Below are 27,527 nucleotides of genomic sequence, written 5' to 3' on the forward strand. Positions count from 1 at the left end.
ATCAAATAAAATATCACATCTCTCAGAAGTTCAAAAATAGAGTTCAAGAGGTCATGAAAAACAAAACTAAAGAAAATTGGAAAATATGGTTTTTGTTCTTCAGAAAGCGCCATCTTCATGCTTTGCATAGCAGTCTTATCTGACTCTAGCTCTCTAGTCAACCTGGAAATCTTCGCCTCTGTCTCCACTACAACATCCTTGGAAAGAGGTACACTTTTCTTCTGTATCTCCTTGATGACATTAATTCTTTGCTCGGTCGAACTCGCAGTTGTTGCTATCTCAAGCATGTTTGTCAATATTAGTGATCAAAACTATAAGTCTTGATTACTAGCTTATTAGAGCTAAGGTCTTGAATTAGGATAGAAAGTGTAGTTGAGCTCAAGACTCCATGGAAATCATCATAAAAGACGAAGGACTACTCAAGGAATTGGTAGATCTTCATCGACTAAAAGGTATGTGGAGACTTGAACTTATCTGTCACTCAAAAGTCTATTTACTCTATCTCCTACTCTTGAGACAAAAGTCGTTTTGACATATAGAATTTCATTATACACATTTGTTATTTCGAGCCGAGTTTATATCGCCTATCTATTTCTCTAAATGTGTGTTGGTAAGCTTTTGCTTAAGCCGAATTCATCTTTACCAAGTGACGAAAGTCATGTTATGTTTCAGTCACTTTGAAAATTGCTCTGACGAAAAATGGTCTGTGAATAACGGCTATATAACGTTCTCTGAGAATGTTTCAATGATTGAAATGAGAGTTTAGATTACATAACCATTGGTAGGATATAAGTATTGTTGTGGAAACACATATATGTATAAGTCCTTATTCCTTGAACCAAAGTTTGCGAACTTTGTTGATCAAGAGAAATGGAAGTGGCGTGAGCCAAGTCCGCGAACTTGCGGAACTTCTCGGCCCGAGATTTTCTGCTGGAGTTTGTGTACTCCTTCCATGAGCTTAAGTCCGCGAACCCAGTCCGCGAACTTGAGCAGGTTATATCTAAAGTCGGTTTTTCTTGAACTAATGTTTAAGTAAACTAAGGAATGCTTTTGCAAAACATGGCTATAAAGTTCATGAACCGATTGGAGTGAATCAAACCGATTTTGCTTCAATTGTGTCTTGTGTAGTTACATAAGATTTCCTTGCAATTGAGCAACTCTCTAACTAGTTCATTTGAGTCATTTGAACTAGTTATGGTGAAAAAGAATAAGGTTGATATGAGAGTAATCATATGGCTAACCATTTGGTTAACTTGTTGAACCAACAAATGTTAATGTTTGGGTACGGCTCATAAACCCAAAATTGGACATTTCATTTGTGTGTGATAAGCTAAGTTTTCGATCTAACGGTTGAGAAATATTAGCTTGAATCTAATCAGGTTTTCATCTAACGGTGAATATTGAATGCTTTGTTACTAAGCTAACATTGATTGCAAACACTGATTTGAAAGTGTATATAAGGGAGAACTCTAGCAACTGGGAAACCTAATCCCCACATATTTTGTGTGATACTAGTTCTGCTAAGCTAGAGCCGATTCTCCTTTAACCTTTGGTTTCTTCTTCTAAACCAGGTTAACGACTTAAAGACTTCATTGGGATTGTGAAGCTAGACCGATACTACTTTTATCGTAGTTGTGTGATATGATCTCGCATCTTCTATCGTACGAGTACAATTGAAATAATTGGCTTGAGATTTTATATCTCCGATAGGCAAGATAGAAAAGTAATCACAAACAAACTTCGTTTATTCCACAATATCTTTTTTCGCTGCGTCGGTTAAGATTATTGTGAGGTGATTAATAATACTAAGCTGTTATTCGGGAATATAAGTTTGGTATTATTGATTGGTTCCTGTTCACCTTGATGTATCAAAAGACGGAACAAAACTCGTAGGTATATTCGTGGGAGACGGATTTATGTATTATCGTAGACTTTTCTGTGTGATACATATTTGTTTATTAAAGTCTTCGACTTTGGGTCGTAGCAACTCTTAGTTGTGGGTCAGATCAACTAAGGGAATCAAGTGCGCAGTATCCTGCTGGGATCAGAGGCGTAGGAGCATAACTGTACCTTGGATCAGTGTGAGATTGATTGGGGTTCAACTACAGTCCAGATCGAAGTTAATTTGGAGTAGGCTAGTGTGTGTAGCGGTTTAATACAGTGTGTGTTCAATCTGGACTAGGTCCCGGGGTTTTTCTGCATTTGCGGTTTCCTCGTTAACAAAATTTCTGGTGTCTGTGTTATTTCAGTTTCCGCATTATATTGTTTTATCTTTATAATTGAAATAATACAGGTTGTGCGTTAGATCATCAATTAGAGTAATCCAACATTTGGTTGTTGATTGTCATTGATTGATCCTCGGATATTGGTCTTTGGTATCATCCGAGTTATTCCTTGTATTTGATTAGAACTCGCAGTTCCTGCTTGAGTAAATCAAATCAAGAAAGAGATATAAACTCGTTGATATACTTTTAATTGATTGAGTCTTGTTGATTCTCTTAAAAGCATATTCGAGTTTGTCCATACAAATTGCTAAGTGAAATATTGGGTGGTGTTGTTAGACCCCTGCTTTTTCATTTGGTATCAGAGTAGTAAAACACGTTTAAGACCTTGCAAGTCTGTGTTTGTAGCGATCTGAGGATGGACGATAGTATCTCTGATAAACGCGTCACCAGAAATAAAGGCTCTGTCTTGTCTAATTCTATTAAAGAGAAAGATTCCTCAATCTCAAATATAGACGAACCATGTGTTCCAACAAGACAGACAGGCTCCGACATGAGTATTTCCGATTACCCTTCAAAAGAGACTATCTCTCTAAATGAACGGGAAACAGCTGAAGAGAGTTCCTTGATTCTAAATCTTGCTAGAATCCAAGCTGATAGATTTAATCAGTTAAAACACCATGTCGATGTTCTGCTTAGTGTAATAAAAGACTGCAAATTCAAAGAAAATACTGAAGATCATTCTTCACGTATGACTCTTGAGGCTAGCCTCAAAAAGGATGCTTTGGAAATTAAACATCACTTGAGTAAACTATCTATTCAAGGATGCTCTAAGCAGTCTAATATACCAAGCACTTCTGCTGCGCCTGAAAACCTTCCAGCTCCAGAAGTAAAATTGGAATCCCTTCCTTTTAAAAAGAATGTGTCTGAATTTCCCATTGATCAAGGATGTTCCACATCACGTGGAAGGAAGAAATCTCCTAACAAGGTTGTTAAGACTACATTGCCTAATCACACTTCTGATCAGAAAGTATACCTCTTTTGTGATGCAAAAGGCTCTGCTAAACAAAAGGAAACTCTAGGTTGAATAAAACCTCCTTGGTTCAACTTCAACACACCTTAGACTTAATTCTCAAAGGTGTAACTGACATTCGTATGTCTAAACCAGTTGGTTTTCGTACTTACCTTGTATGTTACCAGTGGTCAGTTCAATGAGTTCCTCAAATGCTCTAAAGCAGAATAGAGTCTTAACAAGAATCGTCCAAGGAAAGATCATGTCGTTTCATCTGGAAATAACATTTCCCTTAATGTGAACAAAATTCCAGAAGAAAGAAGAAAAATTGATGATATGAGAAATAACCTGATGGAGATGATTGAAGGATATAAAGAAATTGTCGACAGGTTGTCATCCTCCTCAAGTCAAAATTCTTCTGGTAAGAACTCTAACTGTGTCTCGTATTTTGACAACAGTAAGTTTTATGATAATTTCTCACATAAAAAGGGATCTCTTTCTAGAGTCAGAAGGAAAAAGAGACTCGATCATAAACATAGTTCTTTTAATGAGCTCAGAGCTCATACTTGTGCTAATTAATCACAAGGATTAAGAACTTTCTCATGAAAATCTTGTTGATCAAGTTGTGTAAAAATCAGGTATACTACGACAATTTGGTGTTCTGCTTAGTTGAGCTATCCTCTTATCGTTTATACCTAAACTAGTGTTTGCAGACAATATTGCCTAAGAAGTATTGTGTTGTCTTGTATCGTTTCTCTCTTTTTGAAATTCTTTTGCAACTTTGTGGTCTGCTACACTTGTGCTCTAAATTACTCATATGGTAAGGAATTTATTGAGCCATTTATGAATTCTCATGTAGCAAAAGTTCTTTTGTTGTTTTATTCTTTATGTGCGCCATGATGCATTCGTATATGTACACTTGTTACCATCACGAGTCAACCGTTTGGAAACCCTAAAGGTCTTCTTCCCTAAGAAAACTTATAAATACCAAACCTCTGAGTCACGTTTGCGTACTCTAGGTTATTTTGATTTATCAAGAATGTCGTCCTCTTCACAATCGTGTGGTTTTGCTAAAGGATTTCTTGATAAAGGTATTGGTTTTGAATCCGAAGGGAGGAAGAAAAGAACCCTTGTAGATGAAAATCATCTCAATGCCTCGTGTTACTATGCGCATACTCGTGAGAATGTTGAGAAGGATGATATGATTTCTGCTGAAGTGGTCCATGACTTTCTTAAGTATTTTGAGGAAGCAAAACTGCAGCTCGTTGATACTCTGAAAAGTCTTGATGTGTTGAGTTGAAAAAGGTTTCATCTGACCTTGGTCTCATAAAATCTCACATCAATGATCTTCACAAAGAGAATCTCTTCTCTGAAGATGCAATGGATGCTGCTAATCACAAGCTCAAAGACACCAAGACTCGTGATCCTGAACCGTCTATTTGACCTTAGTTCGTGTTCGTCCATGGCACTGAGTCTGCTTTTGTTCCCTAGCTTGTTGATTTCTTTTATTTATCTAGTAAATCTTCTATATTTCTATTTTTGTTTAGAAGAATAACTAGAGGTTGGAATAGCCTTTTTGATTACACATAGCTATGTCCAACGTTTTCATCTTCATGTTTTTAGATTTTGGTTTAAATTCTAAAATTGTTTGGAAGATGATTTTTGCAGTATTAATCTTTATGGTTTTATATATTGCAATATTGTTATGGGATATGTGTGTTTGCGTCCGTGAACTTGATTGTCCCATATCTTGTCAAAAGTAAAGTCGTTCATGAATTGATATGCATGTATTGATGAAAGAATGAATGGACTTTTGACAAATATAAAAGTTAAGCCTATATTGTCAATTATTGATGGAAGATAGGTTAAATATTTTGTTTGCAAGGATTATGTCTATTAAATGTCGTTATGCAAATAGTGATGGAAAATAGAATGAATCCTTGTATTCGCAGTAATTGATCTTCCCTGATCCATATTTTATGTATTACTGTGTGGCTCCGTAATGTGTCTTATGTTGAGCTTGAGCCGAAACAACCAAGTTGATTATTTTTATGATTAGCCTTGTTGTTGTTCTGTAAGGTACTTTATGTTGAGCATTTTGAACTAAATTAATCATCTTGTTTGGTTATTTAGTTATGACTCCATAAGTCTTCTTATGTTTGAGCGTTCATGACTGGGTTGATTGTTTAACTTAGTCATTGCTCCATAGACTCTCATGTGAGTATGACCAATTAAATTGATTACTTTTGTGGTTAATTTGGTTGTGTATTTCGATTAGATTAATTATGGGTTTACTTGTGATTAATCTAATTGAGCGTTCTTAAGTCTCCATAAGTTTACTTGTGTTGAGCATTTTTGATTAAATTAATCATGAAATTCTTGTGGTTAATTTAATATTTTGGATTCAAATTCATACTTGTATGTGATTTGTTATGTCCAAAGAAATCCTTCTTTTCTCTTTCAAAATTAAGGTCGCTTTTGTTGTTCCCTTGGGAATGACATTTTATGGGGAGAGTTCTTTTTGAACTTGCGCTTAATGCCAAATCTTTGTGGGGAGTGCGACTGTGGAATATTATAGGGGTTATCTTGTATCTTTAAACTCCTTGATGAGTGCATTTAGCTTCGGCTTTCTGATTGCATCTAAATAAGATGATGTGTGTTCTTCTTTTGGTCATGAAATGTCTCTTTCGGAAATACCATTAGGATCCCGTTCTTGTACCTTTGCCAATTTTATTGACAAAAAGGGGGAGAATTAATATAGTTCACACTACAAATACATATGGTTTTCGGATCATTATGTAAGGGGGAGTGGTTTCCATGTGAGATGGAGTATTGACTAAGGGGGAGTGATACATATCACCATAGTATTGTTGTTGAAGTTGTGATACAATTGAACTTTGACGCTATAATGATACTATGACACTGTATAACAATGATTGAGAACTTTGTTTTCTTGTTGTTATAGCTACGGATTTTCAACAACGATGATGCTAAACTTACAACCTTTGGGATCATTGGAGTACTTGGAAGTGACGAAATTTCGAGTAATGTCGAAGATTAGGCATGTGGAATAGAATCTACAAAAGTTAATTTATTTATTTATTGTATTCCATATGTATTAATAGTTTTGCCACTAAAATTGACAAAGGGGGATTTTAGAGCATTGCTCGGTCGAACTCGCATGCGTTGCTATCTCAAGCATGTTTGTCAATATTAGTGATCAAAACTATAAGTCTTGATTACTAGCCTATTAGAGCAAAGGTCTTGGATTAGGATAGAAATGTAGTTGAGCTCAAGACTCCATGACAATCATCATACAAGACGAAGGACTACTCAAGGAACTATGATCTTCATCGACTAAAAGGTATGTGGAGACTTGAACTTATCTGTCACTCAAAAGTCTATTTACTCTATCTCCTACTCTTGAGACAAAAGTCGTTTTGACATATAGACTTTCATTATACACATTTGTTATTTCGAGCCGAGTTTATCTCGCCTATCTATTTCTCGAAATGTGTGTTGGTAAGCTTTCGCTTTAGCCGAATTCATCTTTACCAAGTGACGAAAGTCATGTTATGTTTCAATCACTTTGAAAATTGCTCTGACGAAAAATGGTCTGTGAATAACGGCTATAAACGTTCTCTGAGAATGTTTCAATGATTGAAATGAGAGTTTAGATTACATAACCATGGTAGGATATAGTATTGTTGTGGAAACACATATATGTATAAGTCCTTATTCCTTGAACCAAAGTTTGCGAACTTTGTTGATCAAGAGAAATGGAAGTGGCGTGAGCCAAGTCCGCGAACTCAGTCTGCGAACTTGCGGAACTTCTCGGCCGAGATTTTCTGTGGAGTTTGTACTCCTTCCATGAGCTTAAGTCCGCGAACCCAGTCCGCGAACTTGAGCAGGTTATATCTAAAGTCGGTTTTCTTGAACTAATGTTTAAATAAACTAAGGAATGCTTTTGCAAACCGTGGCTATAAAGTTCATGAACCGATTCGAGTGAATCAAACCATTTTCTTCAATTGTGTCTTGTGTAGTTACATAAGATTTCCTTGCAATTGAACAACTCTCTAACTAGTTCATTTGAGTCATTTGAACTAGTTATGGTGAAGAAGAATAAGGTTGATATGAGAGTAATCATATGGCTAACCATTTGGTTGACTTGTTGAACCAACAAATGTTAATGTTTGGGTACGGTTCATAAACCCAAAATTGGACATTTCATTTGTGTGTGACAAGCTAAGTTTTCGATCTAACGGTTGAGAAATATTAGCTTGAATCTAATCAGGTTTTCATCTAACGGTGAATATTGAATGCTTTGTTACTAAGCTAACATTGATTGCAAACCCTGATTTGAAAGTGTATATAAGGGAGAACTCTAGCAACTGGGAAACCTAATCCCCACACATTCTGTGTGATACTAGTTGTGCTAAGCTAGAGCGATTCTCCTTTAACCTTTGGTTTCTTCTTCTAAACCAGGTTAACGACTTAAAGACTTCATTGGGATTGTGAAGCCAGACCGATACTACTTTTTGTAGTTGTGTGATCTGATCTTGCATCTTCTATCGTACGAGTACAATTGAAATAATTGGCTTAGATTTTATATCTCCGATAGGCAAGATAGAAAGTAATCACAAACAAACTTCTCTCATCGTTTGTGATTCCACATATCTTTTTCGCTGCGTCGATTAAGATTATTGTGAGGTGATTATAATACTAAGCTGTTTTCGGGAATATAAGTCTGGTATTATTGATTGGTTCCTGTTCACCTTGATTTATCAAAAGACGGAACAAAACTCGTAGGTATATTCGTGGGAGACGGATTTATCTATTATCGTAGACTTTTCTGTGTGATACATTTGTTTATTAAAGTCTTCGACTTTGGGTCGTAGCAACTCTCTTAGTTGTGGGTCAGATCAGCTAAGGGAATCAAGTGCGCAGTATCCTGCTGGGATCAGAGGCGTAGGAGCATAACTGTACCTTGGATCAGTGTGAGATTGATTGGGGTTCAACTACAGTCCAGACCGAAGTTAATTTGGAGTAGGCTAGTGTGTGTAGCGGTTAATACAGTGTGTGTTCAATCTGGACTAGGTCCCGGGGTTTTTCTGCATTTGCGGTTTCCTCGTTAACAAAATTTCTGGTGTCTGTGTTATTTCATTTCCGCATTATATTGTTTATCTTTATAATTGAAATAATACAGGTTGTGCGTTAGATCATCAATTAGAGTAATCCATTTGGTTGTTGATTTATTGATTGATTGGATATTGGTCTTTGGTACCATCCAGTTATTCCTTGTATTTGATAGACTCGCAGTTTCTGCTTGAGTAAATCAAATCAAGAAGAGATATAAACTCTTGATATACTTTTAATTGATTGAGTCTTGTTGATTCTCTAAAAGTATATTGAGTTTGTCCATACAATTGCTAAGAAATATTGGGTGGTGTTGTTAGACCCCGCTTTTTCAATTGGTATCAGAGTAGTAAACACGTTTAAGACCTTACAAGTCTGTGTTTGTAGCGATCTGAGGATGGACGATAGTATCTCTGATAAACGCGTCACCAGAAATAAAGGCTCTGTCTTGTCTAATTCTATTAAAGAGAAAGATTCCTCAATCTCGAATATAGACGAACCATGTGTTCCAACAAGACAGACAGGCTCCGACATGAGTATTTCCGATTACCCTTCAAAAGAGTCTATCTCTCTAAATGAACGGGAAACAGCTGAAGAGAGTTCTTGATTCTAAATCTTGCTAGAATCCAAGCTGATAGATTTAATCGTTAAAACACCATGTCGATGTTCTGCTTGTGTAATAAAGACTGCAAATTCAAAGAAAATACTGAAGATCATTCTTCACGTATGACTCTTGAGGCTAGCCTCAAAAAGGATGCTTTGGAAATTGAACATCGCTTGAGTAAACTCTCTATTCAAGGATGCTCTAAGCAGTCTAATATACCAAGCACTTCTGCTGCGCCTGAAAACCTTCCAGCTCCAGAAGTAAAATTGGAATCCCTTCCTTTTAAAAAGAATGTGTCTGAATTTCCCATTGATCAAGGATGTTCCACATCACGTGGAAGGAAGAAATCTCCTAACAAGGTTGTTAAGACTACATTGCCTAATCACACTTCTGATCAGAAAGTATACCTCTTTTGTGATGCAAAAGGCTCTGCTAAACAAAAGGAAACTCTAGGTTGAATAAAACCTCCTTGGTTAAACTTCAACACACCTTAGACTTAATTCTCAAAGGTGTAACTGACATTCGTATGTCTAAACCAGTTGGTTTTCGTACTTACCTTGTGTATGTTACCAGTAAGGTCAGTTCAATGAGTTCCTCAAATGCTCTAAAGCAGAATAAGAGTCTTAACAAGAATCGTCCAAGGAAAGATCATGTCGTTTCATCTGGAAATAACATTTCCCTTAATGTGAACAAAATTCCAGAAGAAAGAAGAAAAATTGATGATATGAGAAATAACCTGATGGAGATGATTGAAGGATATAAAGAAATTGTCGACAGGTTGTCATCCTCCTCAAGTCAAAATTCTTCTGGTAAGAACTCTAACTGTGTCTCGTATTTTGACAACAGTAAGTTTTATGATAATTTCTCACATAAAAAGGGATCTCTTTCTAGAGTCAGAAGGAAAAAGAGACTCGATCATAAACATAGTTCTTTTAATGAGCTCAGAGCTCATACTTGTGCTAATTAATCACAAGGATTAAGAACTTTCTCATGAAAATCTGTTGACAAGTTGTGTAAAAATCAGGTATACTACGACAATTTGGTGTTCTGCTTAGTTGAGCTATCCTCTTATCGTTTATAGCTAAACTAGTGTTTGCAGACAATATTGCCTAAGAAGTATTTGTTGTCTTGTATCGTTTCTCTCTTTTTGAAATTCTTTTGCAACTTTTGGTCTGCTACACTTGTGCTCTAAATTACTCCTATGGTAAGGAATTTATTGAGCCATTGAATTCTCATGTAGCAAAAGTTCTTTTGTTGTTTTATTCTTTATGTGGCATGTTGTATTCGTATGTGTACACTTGTTACCATCACGAGTCAACCGTTTGGAAACCCTAAAGGTCTTCTTCCCTAAGAAAACTATAAATACCAAACCTCTGAGTCACGTTTGCGTACTCTAGGTTATTTTGGTTTATCAAGAATGTCGTCCTCTTCACAATCGTGTGGTTTTGCTAAAGGCTTTCTTGATAAAGGTATTGGTTTTGAATCCGAAGGGAGGAAGAAAAGAACCCTTGTAGATGAAAATCATCTCAATGCCTCGTGTTACTATGCGCATACTCGTGAGAATGTTGAGAAGGATGATATGATTTCTGCTGAAGTGGTCCATGACTTTCTTAAGTATTTTGAGGAAGCAAAACTGCAGCTCGTTGATACTCTGAAAAGTCTTGATGTGTTGAGTTGAAAAAGGTTTCATCTGACCTTGGTCTCATAAAATCTCACATCAATGATCTTCACAAAGAGAATCTCTTCTCTGAAGATGCAATGGATGCTGCTAATCACAAGCTCAAAGACACTAAGACTCATGAGGATCCTGAACCGTCTATTTGACCTTAGTTCGTGTTCGTCCATGGCACTAGAGTCTGCTTTTGTTCCCTAGCTTGTTGATTTCTTTTATTTATCTAGTAAATCTTCTATATTTCTATTTTTGTTTAGAAGAATAACTAGAGGTTGGAATAGCCTTTTTTGATTACACATAGCTATGCCCAACGTTTTCATCTTCATGTTTTTAGATTTATTGGTTTAAATTCTAAAATTGTTTGAAGGTGATTTTTGCAGTATTAATCTTTATGGTTTTATATATTGCAATATTGTTATGGGATATGTGTGTTTGCGTCCGTAAACTTGATTGTCCCATATCTTGTCAAAAGTAAAGTCGTTCATGAATTGATATGCATGTATTGATGAAAGAATGAATGGACTTTTGACAAATATAAAAGTTAAGCCTATATTGTCAATTATTGATGGAAGATAGGTTAAAATATTTTGTTTGCAAGGATTATGTCTATTAAATGTCGTTATGCAAATAGTGATGGAAAATAGAATGAATCCTTGTATATTTCGCAGTAATTGATCTTCCCTGATCCATATTTTATGTATTACTGTGTGGCTCCGTAATGTGTCTTATGTTGAGCTTGAGCACGAAACAACCAAGTTGATTATTTTTATGATTAGCCTTGTTGTTGTTCTGTAAGGTACTTTATGTTGAGCATTTTGAACTAAATTAATCATCTTGTTTGGTTATTTAGTTATGACTCCATAAGTCTTCTTATGTTTGAGCGTTCATGACTGGGTTGATTGTTTAACTTAGTCATTGCTCCATAGACTCTCATATGTGAGTATGACCAATTAAATTGATTACTTTTGTGGTTAATTTGGTTGTGTATTTCGATTAGATTAATTATGGGTTTACTTGTGATTAATCTAATTGAGCGTTCTTAAGTCTCCATAAGTTTACTTGTGTTGAGCATTTTTGATTAAATTAATCATGAAATTCTTGTGGTTAATTTAATATTTTTGGATTCAAATTCATACTTGTATGTGATTTGTTATGTCCAAAGAAATCCTTCTTTTCTCTTTCAAAATTAAGGTCGCTTTTGTTGTTCCCTTGGGAATGACATTTTATGGGGGAGAGTTCTTTTTGAACTTGCGCTTAACTGCCAAATCTTTGTGGGGAGTGCGACTGTGGAATATTATAGGGGTTATCTTGTATCTTTAAACTCCTTGATGAGTGCATTTAGCTTCGGCTTTCTGATTGCATCTAAATAAGATGATGTGTGTTCCTTCTTTTGGTCATGAAATGTCTCTTTCGGAAATACCATTAGGATCCCGTTCTTGTACCTTTGCCAATTTTATTGACAAAAAGGGGGAGAATTAATATGTAGTTCACACTACAAATACATATGGTTTTCGGATCATTATGTAAGGGGGAGTGGTTTCCATGTGAGATGGAGTATTGACTAAGGGGGAGTGATACATATCACCATAGTATTGTTGTTGAAGTTGTGATACAATTGAACTTTGACGCTATATAATGATACTATGACACTGTATAACAATGATTGAGAACTTTTGTTTTCTTGTTGTTATAGCTACGGATTTTCAACAACGATGATGCTAAACTTACAACCTTTGGGATCATTGGAGTACTTGGAAGTGACGAAAATTTCGAGTAATGTCGAAGGTTAGGCATGTGGAATAGAATCTACAAAAGTTAATTTATTTATTTATTGTATTCCATATGTATTAATAGTTTTGCCACTAAAATTGACAAAGGGGGAGATTTTTAGAGCATTGCTCGGTCGAACTCGCATGCGTTGCTATCTCAAGCATGTTTGTCAATATTAGTGATCAAAACTATAAGTCTTTATTACTAGCCTATTAGAGCAAAGGTCTTGGATTAGGATAGAAATTGTAGTTGAGCTCAAGACTCCATGACAATCATCATACAAGACGAAGGACTACTCAAGGAACTAGTAGATCTTCATCGACTAAAAGGTATGTGGAGACTTGAACTTATCTGTCACTCAAAAGTCTATTTACTCTATCTCCTACTCTTGAGACAAAAGTCGTTTTGACATATAGACTTTCATTATACACATTTGTTATTTCGAGCCGAGTTTATCTCGCCTATCTATTTCTCTAAATGTGTGTTGGTAAGCTTTCGCTTTAGTCGAATTCATCCTTACCAAGTGACGAAAGTCATGTTATGTTTCAATCACTTTGAAAATTGCTCTGACGAAAAATGGTCTGTGAATAACGGCTATAAAACGTTCTCTGAGAATGTTTCAATGATTGAAATGAGAGTTTAGATTACATAACCATCGGTAGGATATAGGTATTGTTGTGGAAACACATATATGTATAAGTCCTTATTCCTTGAACCAAAGTTTGCGAACTTTGTTGATCAAGAGAAATGGAAGTGGCGTGAGTCAAGTCCGCGAACTCAGTCTGCGAACTTGCGGAACTTCTCGGACCGAGATTTTCTGGTGGAGTTTGTCTACTCCTTCCATGAGCTTAAGTCCGCGAACCCAGTCCGCGAACTTGAGCAGGTTATATCTAAAGTCGGTTTTTCTTGAACTGAATGTTTAAATAAACTAAGGAATGCTTTTGAAAACCGTGACTATAAAGTTCATGAACCGATTGGAGTGAATCAAACCAATTTTTCTTCAATTGTGTCTTGTGTAGTTACATAAGATTTCCTTGCAATTGAACAACTCTCTAACTAGTTCATTTGAGTCATTTGAACTAGTTATGGTGAAGAATAATAATGTTGATATGAGAGTAATCATATGGCTAACCATTTGGTTAACTTGTTGAACCAACAAATGTTAATGTTTGGGTACGGTTCATAAACCCAAATTTGGACATTTCATTTATGTGTGACAAGCTAAATTTTCGATCTAACGGTTGAGAAATATTAGCTTGAATCTAATCAGGTTTTCATCTAACGGTGAATATTGAATGCTTTGTTACTAAGCTAACATTTATTGCAAACCCTGATTTGAAAGTGTATATAAGGGAGAACTCTAGCAACTGGGAAACCTAATCCCCACACATTCTGTGTGATACTAGTTGTGCTAAGATAGAGCCGATTCTCCTTTAACCTTTGGTTTCTTCTTCTAAACCAGGTTAACGACTTAAAGACTTCATTGGGATTGTGAAGCTAGACCGATACTACTTTTATCGTAGTTGTGTGATATGATCTTGCATCTTCTATCGTACGAGTACAATTGAAATAATTGTCTTAAGATTTTATATCTCCGATAGGCAAGATAGAATAGTAATCACAAACAAACTTCTTCTCATCGTTTGTGATTCCACAATATCTTTTTCGCTGCGTCAGTTAAGATTATTGTGAGGTGATTAATAATACTAAGTTGTTCTTCGGGAATATAAGTCTGGTATTATTGATTGGTTCCTGTTCACCTTGATTTATCAAAAGACAAAACAAAACTCGTAGGTATATTCGTGTGAGACGGATTTATCTATTATCATAGACTTTTCTGTGTGATACAGATTTGTTTATTAAAGTCTTCGACTTTGGGTCGTAGCAACTCTTAGTTGTGGGTGAGATCAGCTAAGGGAATCAAGTGCGCAGTATTATGCTGGGATCAGAGGCGTATGAGCATAACTGTACCTTGGATCAGTGTGAGATTGATTGGGGTTCAACTACAGTCCATAACGAAGTTAATTTGGAGTAGGCTAATGTCTGTAGCGGCTTAATACAGTGTGTGTTCAATCTGGACTAGGTCCCGGGGTTTTTCTGCATTTGCGGTTTCGTCGTTAACAAAATTTCTGGTGTCTGTGTTATTTCAGTTTCCACATTATATTGTTATATCTTTATAATTGAAATAATACAGGTTGTGCGTTAGATCATCAATTAGAGTAATCCAACCTTTGGTTGTTGATTGTCATTGATTGATCCTCGGATATTGGTCTTTGGTACCATCCGAGTTATTCCTTGTATTTGATTAGAACTCGCAGTTCCTGCTTGAGTAAATCAAATCAAGAAAGAGATATAAACTCGTTAATATACTTTTAATTGATTAAGTCTTGTTGATTCTCTTAAAAGTATATTCGAGTTTGTCCATACAGATTGCTAAGTGAAATATTGGGTGGTGTTGTTAGACCCCCGCTTTTTCAAATATGAATTAGAGTGCTTCAATCGTGGAATCCAAATGGAAATCATAAAATTCACAATGTAAGTGAATTAACATCATCAGAATATTTTATTAAACATCGAAGACACAAGTAAATAGTGTGAGGACCAAAAAAAGACATTTTGCAACAAGCTCGTCTGAGGTGATTTCACTGCCCTGTACAAGACGACGAGCTGGGAGCAATTGGTAAGTGTTAAAGAGTTGATCGGTAGAACTCACAAGTGTTACTATCTCAAGTTTGTTGTCAAATTTAGTTGATCAAAACTATATCTTGATTTCTAGTCTACATTTAGTCAAGTCTCGGATTAGGATAAAAAGGTGTAGTTGAGTACCAGACATCACTGCATTCTACCGTTTGAAGGAGAATATCATATGAAACTTTTGGAGAACTTCTTCAAGAAAAGGTAAGTGAAGACCGAACCACCTATCACTCAAGTTTTCACCTTTCTATCTATGAGACACTGTCGCATGACTAAATTGGACTTTACATGCATAACATAAATTTCGAGTCAATTTTATCTTGTTAACTATAGTTAAAATCGGTTCTACCGCATATTCTAAACTAGGTAAAGATCGGTTATACCATAATTCTCAACATAAGTCGAGATCGGTTTTACCAAAAATATTACCTAGGTTCGAATTGGTCATCCAATTGATCTTCAATGAAAACTGGACCAAAACGCCTATTGATTTCCTTTCGATTACGAAACAAGTTTCGTATATATAGTTCCTTTAGACATATGTAGTCAAACATAGTTTCCTATGATGAAATCACACCTATATCCAATATACAATCAAGTAACAAGTTACATAGATTATGCCGATGTCACATTTACGGATTTTAAAAGATAAATATTATACCTCATAATCAAATATTCTTCATTGACACATTGATCATAATAAAATGACAAAGTCTAATACTAGAGTATTAAATATAACCTTGCATCTTATGTTTTCAATCTTAAACGACTTGAAAGCAACGATATGAATGAAAATGAGTCAATTCAGTATCACCATACCTCAAGTGGAAGGATGATGTCTTTATTGTAGTCGATACGTCTACACGGTCTTCAGGTCTTCAAGGTAATACTTGTATGTCTCAATATTCATAGACTTTCTGGTCTAACCTAAACGAAGTTGACTCTAGTACATTTAACCAAGCGACTTTAACTGAGTTTTGATACTAAAATATGACAACCAAAGTTGACATACCAACGTTTGGTGGGTTCAATAGAGAAATGATCTAACATGTATTAAATCTACTAGAAGTCACACGATGTAGTCTCATAAAGATAGAATGGTAAGCTTGTGAGTAAATAGAATGGTTCAGTCTTCACATACCTTGTTGATGATGTTCCCCAAATGTCTTCGTCGATCTTCAGTCTTCGAGGGTTATTCAACGATGTCTGATTCTCAATTACTAACTTTCATACCTAGTATAAGACTTAACTTAATATACTAGAAATCATAATATAGTTTTGTTCAACTAACATTGACAACAAGCTTGAGATAGAAAAACTTGTGAGTTCAACCAAGCAGTGCTCTAACGCATTTTAAAGAGACTTCTAGTGGGGAATAGAACCTAATGAGCAAGGTAGGTTTAGGTTTTAGAGATGAACATAAGTTTCACTTAGCTATGCTGGCCAAGGTGGCATGGAGACTTCTTAAAGAACCTAATTCTCTTGGGGATCAAGATTTAGGACCAAAATACTTTAGAAATAACTCCCTCTAAGATCTAAAGCACTTCATAAATGCTCATGGATTTAGAAATGTATTTGTAAAGGTTTGTCTTTGGTAGAACAAAATAGCATTTGGAAGTATGATATGACTAATCATAAATATTTGGGATGATAGTTGGGTACCAGGGCTAGAAAGGAAATTCATTGATTTCAAAAATCTTACTTATAGCTTAGTTACTTTAGTAGCAAATCTGATTGACCAAACTACTAATAAGTGAAACTCTTCTTTAATCTCTTATTGTTTTCTTGAATCTATAACAATTAAAATAGAATCAATCTATTTTTAAATAGATTCAATATTCTTAAACCAGATAATCTGATATGGAAGTTAACAAAATCATAAGAATTTACAGTAAATTCTACGTATAATAAGCTTAATAAGAATGAAATCAAGTCTTCTAATCTATCTTTAGACGACAATTTCTGGACATCACTTTGGAAATTAGGGGTCCTAAAAATTAAATCTATTTGTGAAAATGCATTCAAAATGTTTTATCTACAAATTCTAAACTTAAATGCATAGTTCACAACATAAGTCCACTATGTTCATTTTGTGGGGAACATGAGGAAACAATTAAACACCTTTTTTTGCACTGTTCTTTTGCTAAAGCAGTTAGGAATTAGGTCCTAATCCAGTTCGAATCAACTTTAGCAACACCACTGAAATAATAGATATTTGTAAGGACCGGTTACAAACACCAAATGATGTAATATCTTTGTTACTAGTTTCAACCAAGATGTGGTTCATATGAAAACAAAATGTAACAAACCATTCCAAGTATCATCTCAACACCCCCAACAATTAATACTAGAAATTAAGACATTTGAACTACTAGACAAGGAGATACAAAACCAACAAACAAAAGTAGAGAACAAGGAAACCAAAAATTTCCCCCCTCGGAAAACTCAAGATAGGCACAACTTAAAAATTAATTTTGATGCAACATGGATTTTAGATGCTATTTCATCCAGTTTTGCTCTTATTCTGAGAAATGATACATGTTCCTTTGAAGAACAGGAGCCTCAACTAGTTCAGACCCGCAAGAAGCAGAGGCAATAGCGTTGCTGCAGGCAGCAACATGAGAAACGAAAAAGAATCTCACAAATTTCGGTATAGAAGGAGATTGTTAGTTACTGAATGGCAATCCAGTGGCCATATCTTGGAGCAACAAAGCTATTTAAGAGGAAGCAAACAAGCAAGTCTTTCTCATAATTTTTTAAGATTTCATTTTGTACCCATATCCGGTAATGAAGTAACAAACATATTAACCAAGGAAGCAGATTTTTTTAAGAATATTTTAAATTGGGACAATATCCCTCTTTCTTGTATTAATAAAAAACTGTTAGTAGATAACTTTAATATTAGGAGAAGAGATTCCTTGCTCTCTGTATTGGATGTCTCTACTACTGCTAATGGGTTTCCGATTGCCCTCCGGGTCCGGTTCTGGATCATAAAATCGGGCCCGTTAACAATATAACTACCCGACATGTAGAACCATTAGGAATCGATAAATATTCGGGTCCTAACGGGTATTACCCGCCGGGTACCCGTATATTTGTTTTTTTGTTTATTACTTTTACCTAAAATCAAAAGCTTCGTCTAGTTTTGTTTAGATTTTTTTTATTCATTTTTCATCTGTTTTCTTAGATTAATCCTAATCAGAACCTTTACATAGATTTTACATTAGCTTTGTATAAAAAAATTACTCCCTCCGTCCCACTATCAAGTGACCTAGTGTATAACTAAATTTAGTTATACACTAGGTCACTTAATAGTGGGACGAAGGTAGTATTAGTTTCAAGTAAACATGATGAATATAAAATTTTTTAATAAAAAATATAGTTGATTTCAAAAGACTCGATAAACGTCCGGGCTCGACGGGTATTTAGTATTTTTAACAGGTCTGGTTCCGGGTCCATTATTTTAGGAAACGGACCCGAAACCGTTAAGACCAGAAATCAACTAAAATAACCGGTCCCGGTTTCGGGTAATATACCACTCGTACCTAATTAGACTCGTTGACACCCCTTGGCTCTTCCCATGATGTAGTTGAGGCTCCGGCCTAGTTTCTTCTTTAATGAAACTAAAATATACATTCTTTATAGGAATGTTCATGAAAGTGGACTCGATAATCCAAATCCAAATCCAAAGCCTTTTCCAGTAGCAAGTACCAGGTCGGCTAGAGAATATTTCCTAAGAGTCGAACATAGGTTTTACGCCGACATGTCCAAGCCTTGCACAACTTGCATCACAGCAAGCAAATCTCGATAATCCATCATCCTAAAAATCTCAGGTTTGCGTAGGACTTATAGGCTTCTGGAAGTCGAAAAGTCAGAAATCAATTTGACAATAATTTTCTATAAACTTTTTTCAAAAGCAGAAAATTCAGTTTTGCGTGGAGCAAAATAGTTCTGCTCCTGTGAGCCTATTGGTGTAGACAAGATTGTATACGGCGGTATACATATACAGGTACAGCTTCAAAACCTGTCTGATGTTCTTCTCCTGAAATCCGTAGAGATGCTCACGTCATGTGTTTTCTTCCTTGTAAACACGTGGCCCAATGCTAAAATCCTCACATTTACGGATTTACCATTAAATTCCTCTTCTAGTATTACTTTTATCTTTAAAATTTTATCAAATCTCTCTCTTGGAAGCCAATTTTTTTTCTCACTCCCAAAATTCCAAGCTCTCTTCAGTTATCTACCACCACCCAAACCCTCCTCACCCTCACCTTCGTCGTCGTCGTCTTCATCTCTCTCTCTCCCTCCCTCAAGAACTCTGTTATACCAAAACGTGAAAACCCCTCAAAACCCTAGAATTTCAGGATAATTGGAAATCTCAATTTCGATCTCTTTCAATCATTATCGAATCACTTTACTTCCTCCATTCTCATCAATAAATCTCGTTTCATCTCTCCCTCTCTCTCCCTGTCTGTATACATCTAACTCTCTCGCTGTCTGTATAACCTAACTCTCTCGCTGTCTGTAGCTCTGTTTGTGGATTTTGATTGATTGTTGTGAAATAATTCACTGAGGCACCATGGCGAAAGGAAAGGTTGATTTTCTAGAGGATCTAGTTTTACCGAAAGCGGCTGCTAAAGGTATTATTATTAGGGTTTATTGTTTATTTGTACTGATTTGATTTGATTAATTTTTTCGTTAAGAGTGATTGTGAACTAATTTTTTTATTATAAAGTGATAGTTGATGGATCCCGTTGTTGTAATGTATTCGGTTTTGATCTTATGTTTGATTGGACGATATGGATTGAATTTCTTAGTTTGTTTCGGTTGTTGATCTTTTATTTTTGTGTGTGTTTGGAGTCTTTAGGGTTTTAAATAGATGGTGGTATGTGATTGTTTCTTTTTTGCTTGTAGTCTTTTCTCAAAGTTATACATCAGATCAGATTAGATTAGGAAGCTGAACTGCTTGCTTATGTGTGGTTCTTAGCATGGATAGTTTAGGCTTTTATGATATTTTAATTGAACAGTTGGTACCGGAGTTTAAATGGACATGAAATTGTTTTGTTTTGTAAGGAGATTGTTGGTGCATTTTTCCCAATTCTTGTCAATTATTGCATGATTCTGATTTATTTGTACTTTTATCCTGCTTTGGTTACTGCTCCATTCTCAGTCAATTGTACTTGTTAATCTGTGATTATCTTTGATAAATGATTTAATTTCATCTCCTATCAGATGAGGGCACTGGAGGAAACAATGATGCAAAGTCGCTGTTGGGGTTTCTTGATGATTCAAAAGGTCATTTCCATATGTTCCCTTGCCTATCATATGTTTATGAGTATTTTTGCGAAGTGATTTTTTGAAATCTTGTGAGTGCTTTTTGCTGAAAAAGAGATAATCCTGCATACGGTCACTAGTTATTTCTTTCTACTCTCTTATCTGTGTAGTTTGAAAGATGTCTTACTTAGGTTATTTTTGCTGTATATTTGCAGATCAAGCTTCAGACAACATCATACCGCTGTCTCCTCAATGGCTTTATGCTAAACCAACTGATATTAAGCCAGGTGTTACCAATGCACAAGGGGTAATCTGCTGAACTTTACTGAGTAGCAATAGTGTACCCTGAAGGTTTCTAACTAACTAACTGGCACATACTGTACTCCAAAATGTTGCTGGATCATTATGATGTAATTAGCTAGTTACAGTTTGTACTAAGCTATACATTATTTCCAACTAGGAGTGCAATTGACTTCTGTCTAATTGATAATTTTTTGTTCTCCATTCATCATTCCATTTTAATCCTGTTATTCTGTGCCTGATACTAGAATTCGAGAATTCAAGCTTTGTGTTGGATATGCAGTCTCAAGTCATGATTCTATATTTGTTTCTAGAATAGTATCTAGTGTTAAACTGCTTGGGGGTGTCAAATGAATTGATTGTTTACCTTCTGATTAATGAACCTGCAAAATAAAACTTCCATGATCACGCTGGGGAAACAATTGACTTATGGTACATTGGTACTTTTCCTTAAACCGTGCTTACTTCATCAATTTATATTCATTGAATTCACATTCACTTTCGGATATACAGGATTTGCGAAACTCCACAGATCTTGCTCAGAAAGATGGTTGGCGATTAGTTGGGTCGCAGGACAAGAAAGACCGGGGAAAGATTGGAGGTGACACTGAAAATGCTCGTCGCTGGCGTGAAGAAGAAAGGGAAACTGGCGTGCTAGGTAGAAGGCGAAAAGAAGATAGGCGCACTGACAGTGTCTCAAGTAAGGAAGCTGTTGAGGCTAGAGCTTTGCCTTCTTCTGATAGGTGGCACGATGTTTCCAATCGTAATTCTGGTCATGAATCACAAAGAGACGGTAAATGGTCATCTAGGTGGGGTCCTGATGACAAAGAGAAGGAATCTCGAACCGAGAAAAAGGTCGATAGCAAGAAAGAAGAATCTTACAGTGACAAGCAGTCATCTTCTGTTGGTAACCGTGCAATTTTGGAGCGTGAAACTGATTCTCGTGATAAATGGAGGCCTCGCCATCGTTTGGAACTTCATTCAGGCGGGTCATCAACCCACCGTGCTGCACCAGGATTTGGTTCGGAGAGAGGTCGGTTAGAACCTTCAAATGTGGGTTTTGCTCCTGGTCGAGGAAGGGCAAGCATCGTTGGGAGTCCATCACTAAGTAGGCCTTCATCCTCTGGCCCAATTGGTGCTGCTCCTGTAGATAGAAAGTGTGTTGTTTCTGCAGATGCATTTTGCTACCCTAGAGGAAAACTTCTCGATATCTATCGTAAGCAAAAGCTTGTTCCGTCTTTTGGCGAAGTTCCTCTCAGTATGGTGGAAATATCCCCAGTAACTCAAACAGATTTGGTCGAGCCGTTGGCCTTTGTTTCACCTCAGGAAGAAGAAGAGGTAAGATTTAGGCATTATATATATATATATATATATATATATATATATATATATATATATATATATTTTAATGCTTTTTCTCCTTCTACTCTTTTTATAATCGCAAGTTTGTCAGGAGTAGGTAAAAATTGATGTGTTTGAAACACATTATATTAGTAACATTTAGATGAATATTTTGAAAGCATCAACTCCTCTTCTTAAACTCTAGGATTTCTCCTGTTAACAGCGCAGCTTCAAACACAGTGTTTAATAAACCATGAAGGAACTGATTCCTTTTAGAGCTCCCCCCACCCCCCACCCCCCACCCACCCTACCCCCCCCACCCCCACCCCTCTCTCTCTTAATGGTTTGTAGTGGAAATTTTATATCTGGTTTTTATTGTTCATTGCATAAATGAACTTCTAGTAGATGAGCTTTGGTCCTTAAAGTTAAAGGCTCTAAGCATCGTTTCTGTGTAACAATCACGGGTCTGTTAAAAATTACATAACTAGCAAGATGTACACTGTTTAGCTGGTATAGGTCATAGGTGCTCGAATGATATTAATAGTGGTATGTCGAACTCCAGTAGTTTTCATGTCCATAAATGTTTTAGGTTTTAAGCATCATGACTGTTGTTGTGTAAGGATCTTGGGTCTGGGTAAGAACTACATCAACAGCAGGATGCTGTTGAGCTGGCATAGATCATAGGTGCTCCAAATGATTAAAATGATGGTATGTTGAACTCTTTAGAATTTTCTAGCCCTACTACAAATTGCATATTCCTTGGCCCAGCGAGATATGTTGATTCAGTTTTTTGTAAGCACATCATTGTGTTGTTTTTTTTCCTGCAATAAAATTTGTTTCAAATGGTCAACTACATAATGGCCATGGTGTTCATGCTTAAGAAAATGCATGGTATACGTCCTGTTACATGAGGAGGTTTTGACTTTGAATTTCATCTGCTCCTGTTTTCAATGTATCTACAGGGTGTTCTCAACGAGATATGGAAGGGGAGACTCACTAGCAGTGGAGTTGTATATTCCTCCAGAGACAAAAGCATGAAGTCCAATGGAGATATGACAGGTAAAAGTGGCTTAAATCCTACACAACACTGCTTACAGATTTTTCTAAATGTTGAGCACTCGGTTCTTTTCAGGTATTACTGTGATGTCTTCGATTGAAAGCCAACAGGGTGTACTTTCTACTGCAAACTCACAAGAAAGTCGTGGGTGCTTCTCAAAGGCTTCGATTGGTGTCCATGATTCACAAAAGAACTTGTTAGATGGTACCTTTTCAGTCTTTGACCTGTGTTCATTCTCTACTTAGTTCAAAATAGTGGGACAATTTAATTTTAAAGACAAATGCTGTTTTGTTTCAGCGAAAGAAGCATATCATAGTGAAGGCGGGAATAAGGCTTTGATCACAGTTGGAAAACAGCACATATCCAGTGGTTTGGCTTCCTTAACTATCAAGGATTGTGATGTTGGTATAGAAGGAAACTCTGGTAGTTCAGTTCTCGGGGATAACCTTAAAGTTGGTGAGAATGGGTTGTCTGGACATTCCGGTTCTGTTTTAGAGCCCAAACTTGAAAATATTGATTCAGTTGCTACCTTAGAAAGCCTCAATAAGCCATTTAGTGACTCCAGTTCTTTACAAGAGGTTTCAAGCACTAATGAGCAGTTTTTGAAGAACAATGAAGAATCTAATCAATTAGAAAGGGATACCCCACCCGAGGAATGGAGTTTATTTTATAAGGATCCTCAAGGGGAGACTCAGGGGCCATTCTTAGGCGTGGACATCATTTCATGGTTTGACCAGGGCTTTTTTGGAACTGATTTACTGGTCTGTTTATCTGATGCTCCAGATGGAACTGCTTTTCAAGAACTTGGGGATCTCATGCCTCATCTGAAACTTAAATCTCTGTCCAACTCTGATGGCAACCTTGTCTCTAAGTTGGATAACCTTTCTGATGCTGTTTCATCTATTCCTGAACCCAGTCATCCTGATAGTCAAAACTTGCATGATGTTGTCCCACGAGATAAAGGTCGGTTCTTTTGTTATATGCGCTATTAAGACTCGCCATCATTTATGTTATGTATTATTACTTATTAGGTTGTTCTCATTTTTTGTTTTCGTTTGCAGAAGTCCTGTTTCGTGGAAGGCCCGGAAGTAGCAATAGCAATTCTAATGGGGAGTTGTATTCCAACATTAACGAAGTGCAGGCAAATTCTACTAATATCCTTGTTCCTGATGACTTAAATAAGGATAATTTGTTGCATCCCTTTGGTCTTTTATTGTCTGAACTCGAGGGAACTAATGCTAGGCATCCCCAGTTGTCAAACATGTCACCTGGAAACGGTGATCAGGGACGTTATATGAATCCTAGTGCTGGAATGAATATCCCTTTTGTAGGTCACAAGCAGAGTTCATTTGATACCATGGCTGGCTCCCCAGTTGGTGGGGAGGGGTGGTCAGACATTTACAGAAGAAGTATGCCTCCTAATCCGAACTCTAGTCGTCACTTTTCACGCATAGAGCAAGAAAGTGATCGGTTTGATTTAGCGGAGCAGTTTATGGCACAGCAATTACACCAACAAAATGTGCTTTCTTCTCATCCGTCTCTGCATTCGAAAGGACTCAGTCTGGAGCAATTTCCAACTTCCTCTATGGAACAGTTTCAAAATTCCGTTCTAGCTCCGAGCAGAAACCCTCTTCACCAGCAACAATCAATCACTCAACAAAGATCGGAGTTGGAATTGTTAAAACTTAGGCTTCAACAAGAGCAACAACTGCAGCTCCAGTTGCACCAGCAGCAGCAGCAGCTTCATCAGCGCCGTATGCAACTGCAGCAACAACAGCAGCAGGAACAGCAGCAGAAGTTGCTGCTCGAACAGCTGCTCCATCAGAAGATGCATAATCGTGGCTTTGGGCAGTCTGAAATAGACCATCTAAGAGCAAGCAACATGGTTGATCAGGTACTAATGAGGCAGCGTCTTCGGCATGAGCTGCAGCAACAACAGTCCCGTTCCTCTATAGTTCACCCTGATCTACGTCTTGAACAGCTTATGGAAGCAAGATTTGGTCAACACCCACAGAGGGAACACCATAACGATTTACGGGACCTTCTTTCACGTGCTAAGCAAGGTCAGATTCATCCCCAGGAGTTACAACTTCTCGTTCAGCTAGAGCAGGAGCAAGCTATGGCATTAGCACACCAGAAAATGATGGAAGAAGAGAGGCGTAATGGTGCAGTTTGGTCTCTTGATGAAAATCGTCAGTTTGTCCAGCCTACAGTTAATCCGCTGCAGGATCAATTTGGTGGAGCTGGCCCAGCTGATTTTTACCATCGAGAACAGAGGCCTTCATATGAAGAACAACTAAGTCACCGCGATCAAAATCTGGCAGTACATCAACTGTTGCAGAGAGGCGGTTATGAGCCAGATTCAGTTCCATTTGAAAGGTCAATATCTTTGCCTAATGGTGGTAGTGGTCTCAATTTAGATGGTATAAACGCCCTGGCTCATCTTCAAGGTCGAGATATTCAGGAACGACACACTCAGATGCACCCGGCTGGGCAAATGAATAATTTTTCTTCTGGTATTCACTCTCACCACCAGCCTCACATTCCTGACCAGTTCCTCCCTTCAAACTTTGACGCACTGGAGCGACGCAGCTCTGAGAGCAATGGGCAGCATGACAATAATTGGATAGAATCTCGCATTCAACAAATGCACTTCGAAGCTGAAAGGCAGAGAAGGGAGTCAGTTACTGGTTTGCAACCCAAAGAACCTAGTTCCTGGGTTCCAACTGGAGTCATAAATGGTGAGAGCTCTGACAGAGTCTTAATGGACCTTATGCACCGGAAACAGGGGATGCACTCTGAAGACCCAAATTTAGCACGCCATTCCTTCAATCTCTTCACAGATCAACAAGCAGGTCTAAGCAATTCTTTCATTGGAGGCACCCACCGCTCTAATGTGGGAAATTCATTGCAGGACGGGATGGTTAATGTCGGCATGGATGAGCGGCATAGCAGTTTGGAAACTGGGGAACCATTTTCCAGTAGATCCCATTCTGGGGCATTACACGAAGAAGAGCTGTTCTTTTCAAGTAGGCCCGAATTGTCCCAGACCGGTTATGGGGATTCTGGCATGCGTGTTGCTAGCTCAACTGTGGAGAGAGACTCGCCTGAAGGAAAGGTGGAAAATAAGCGTATGTCTAAAGGCATGTTCACAACTGACTGGGCAATTTCAGAGGCTCAAGTTAGCATGTATGAGCAAGGAACGATTCCTAGGGATGGTGGGGAGCTTTCAGCTGGTATCCCTAGCAGGCACACTTCACTTGGCAACTCCGGTAATTTTTTTGTACATTCTTGCGCTTTTTGATCCCAGGCCCTTATTATCTTTCTGACTCTGATTAGTTGGCAAAATGCACATTTTGTTCATGAGAAGCTAATTGTGATGATGCAGGTGTACATGCAGTTGCTTAATACTGCATTCAATGGTAGTAAAATCCCCTCAAGTTTTCATATTTTTCTATGTATAATCTTTTTACTCACCGTGGATCTTACTTGCCGAAGTAAATCTTTGAGGGGATTGGCAATCATCTTAAAGTTTTGTTTCTCTCGTCTCTCTTTGCAGTGTTCAGTTTCTGATTTTATTTTATTTTTCATTAGAGGGAAGACAAGATTCTGAAACCGTGTCTTCCTCGGGTATGAAAGATACAAGTTTCAGAAGAACCTCTTCTAGCAGTGACACAGATGATGCTTCAGAGACATCATTCATAGATATGTTGAAGAGTGCCAACAAGAAGCAGCAGCAACAACAAATGATGGTAGAGGGAGGAGGTGATGGCAGCATGGAATTATTGGATGGTGCACAAGGGAGATATGGCAAAAAGAAAGGAAAGAAAGGGAAGCAAATTAATCCTGCTCTCCTTGGTTTCAAAGTCACCAGCAACCGGATCATGATGGGGGAGATCCAACGCCCAGACGAGTGAGACAGAGTAAGATATCAATGGTCATTGTTGTAGTAGTTTATGTTCATTGTAACATCACGTGTTCTTCATTTGGCAAAGTCAGTCTTCTATCAAACTGTACAGGAAATGCATTATACCCACACTTCTTTGTATAAAGTGAGCAGGTATCTTTAGCGGCAAACGAATACCTTTTTCCCATTAAGTCTCTCTATTACTGTCAGCGCAAAGAGATATAGAGAATATGTATAGAAAATGTCTTTCACTGGTTTACATATAAGAGACTTGTATAGAAAAGGCCTATAATAAATAAGACTGTTTTCTTTTCATCGTTATCAATTTAGCAGCAGTTTCAGTTTTGAATTTGTGAATCTCTTGTTGAAGGCTATTGGTCTGTTGGAAATCTCTTGCACAAATAAATCTCCTGCGCATAAGCTATTATGTCTCAGGCGACTGTATGCGGTGTAGAAAGTGGTTCTACATACAACGGTCCTACTAAGCATACAAGTAAGCTTCATAAAGTAGTTTCCACCACAAAACCCTAGTTATAGT

The 27,527-nt window shown here is 37.0% G+C and overlaps 1 protein-coding gene across 3 annotated transcripts; it reads left to right on the forward strand.

The window, feature by feature from the left end:
* The first annotated feature begins 19,304 nt into the window (after positions 1 to 19,304).
* LOC113281423 lies at positions 19,305 to 27,314 on the forward strand. 3 transcript variants are annotated; one of them, XM_026530151.1, is made up of 10 exons: positions 19,305 to 19,750; positions 20,343 to 20,405; positions 20,600 to 20,691; positions 21,198 to 22,022; positions 22,988 to 23,084; positions 23,158 to 23,286; positions 23,380 to 24,045; positions 24,144 to 26,354; positions 26,471 to 26,504; positions 26,677 to 26,894. In XM_026530151.1, the coding sequence occupies exons 1-9, from the start codon at positions 19,690 to 19,692 to the stop codon at positions 26,488 to 26,490; spliced, it is 4,164 nt and encodes a 1,387-aa protein (XP_026385936.1). In that variant the 5' UTR covers positions 19,305 to 19,689; the 3' UTR covers positions 26,491 to 26,504; positions 26,677 to 26,894. The 3 variants fall into 3 exon arrangements, with proteins under 3 accessions (XP_026385936.1, XP_026385935.1, XP_026385937.1); XM_026530150.1 differs by lacking the exon at positions 26,471 to 26,504 and having other exon boundaries at positions 26,677 to 27,314; XM_026530152.1 differs by lacking the exons at positions 26,471 to 26,504; positions 26,677 to 26,894 and having other exon boundaries at positions 24,144 to 25,823; positions 25,997 to 26,150.
* The last annotated feature ends 213 nt before the right edge of the window (positions 27,315 to 27,527 follow it).

This window comes from Papaver somniferum, chromosome 5 (assembly GCF_003573695.1).
Source record: "Papaver somniferum cultivar HN1 chromosome 5, ASM357369v1, whole genome shotgun sequence".
Lineage (NCBI taxonomy): Eukaryota > Viridiplantae > Streptophyta > Magnoliopsida > Ranunculales > Papaveraceae > Papaver > Papaver somniferum.

Excerpts from the sequence above, each read along its gene's own strand:
- LOC113281423 (XM_026530150.1), top strand. The coding sequence starts at position 19,690 with ATGGCGAAAGGAAAGGTTGATTTTCTAGAGGATCTAGTTTTACCGAAA. Across the intron at positions 19,751-20,342 it reads ACCGAAAGCGGCTGCTAAAG|ATGAGGGCACTGGAGGAAAC; the intron begins GTATTATTATTA and ends ATCTCCTATCAG. Across the intron at positions 22,023-22,987 it reads CACCTCAGGAAGAAGAAGAG|GGTGTTCTCAACGAGATATG; the intron begins GTAAGATTTAGG and ends ATGTATCTACAG.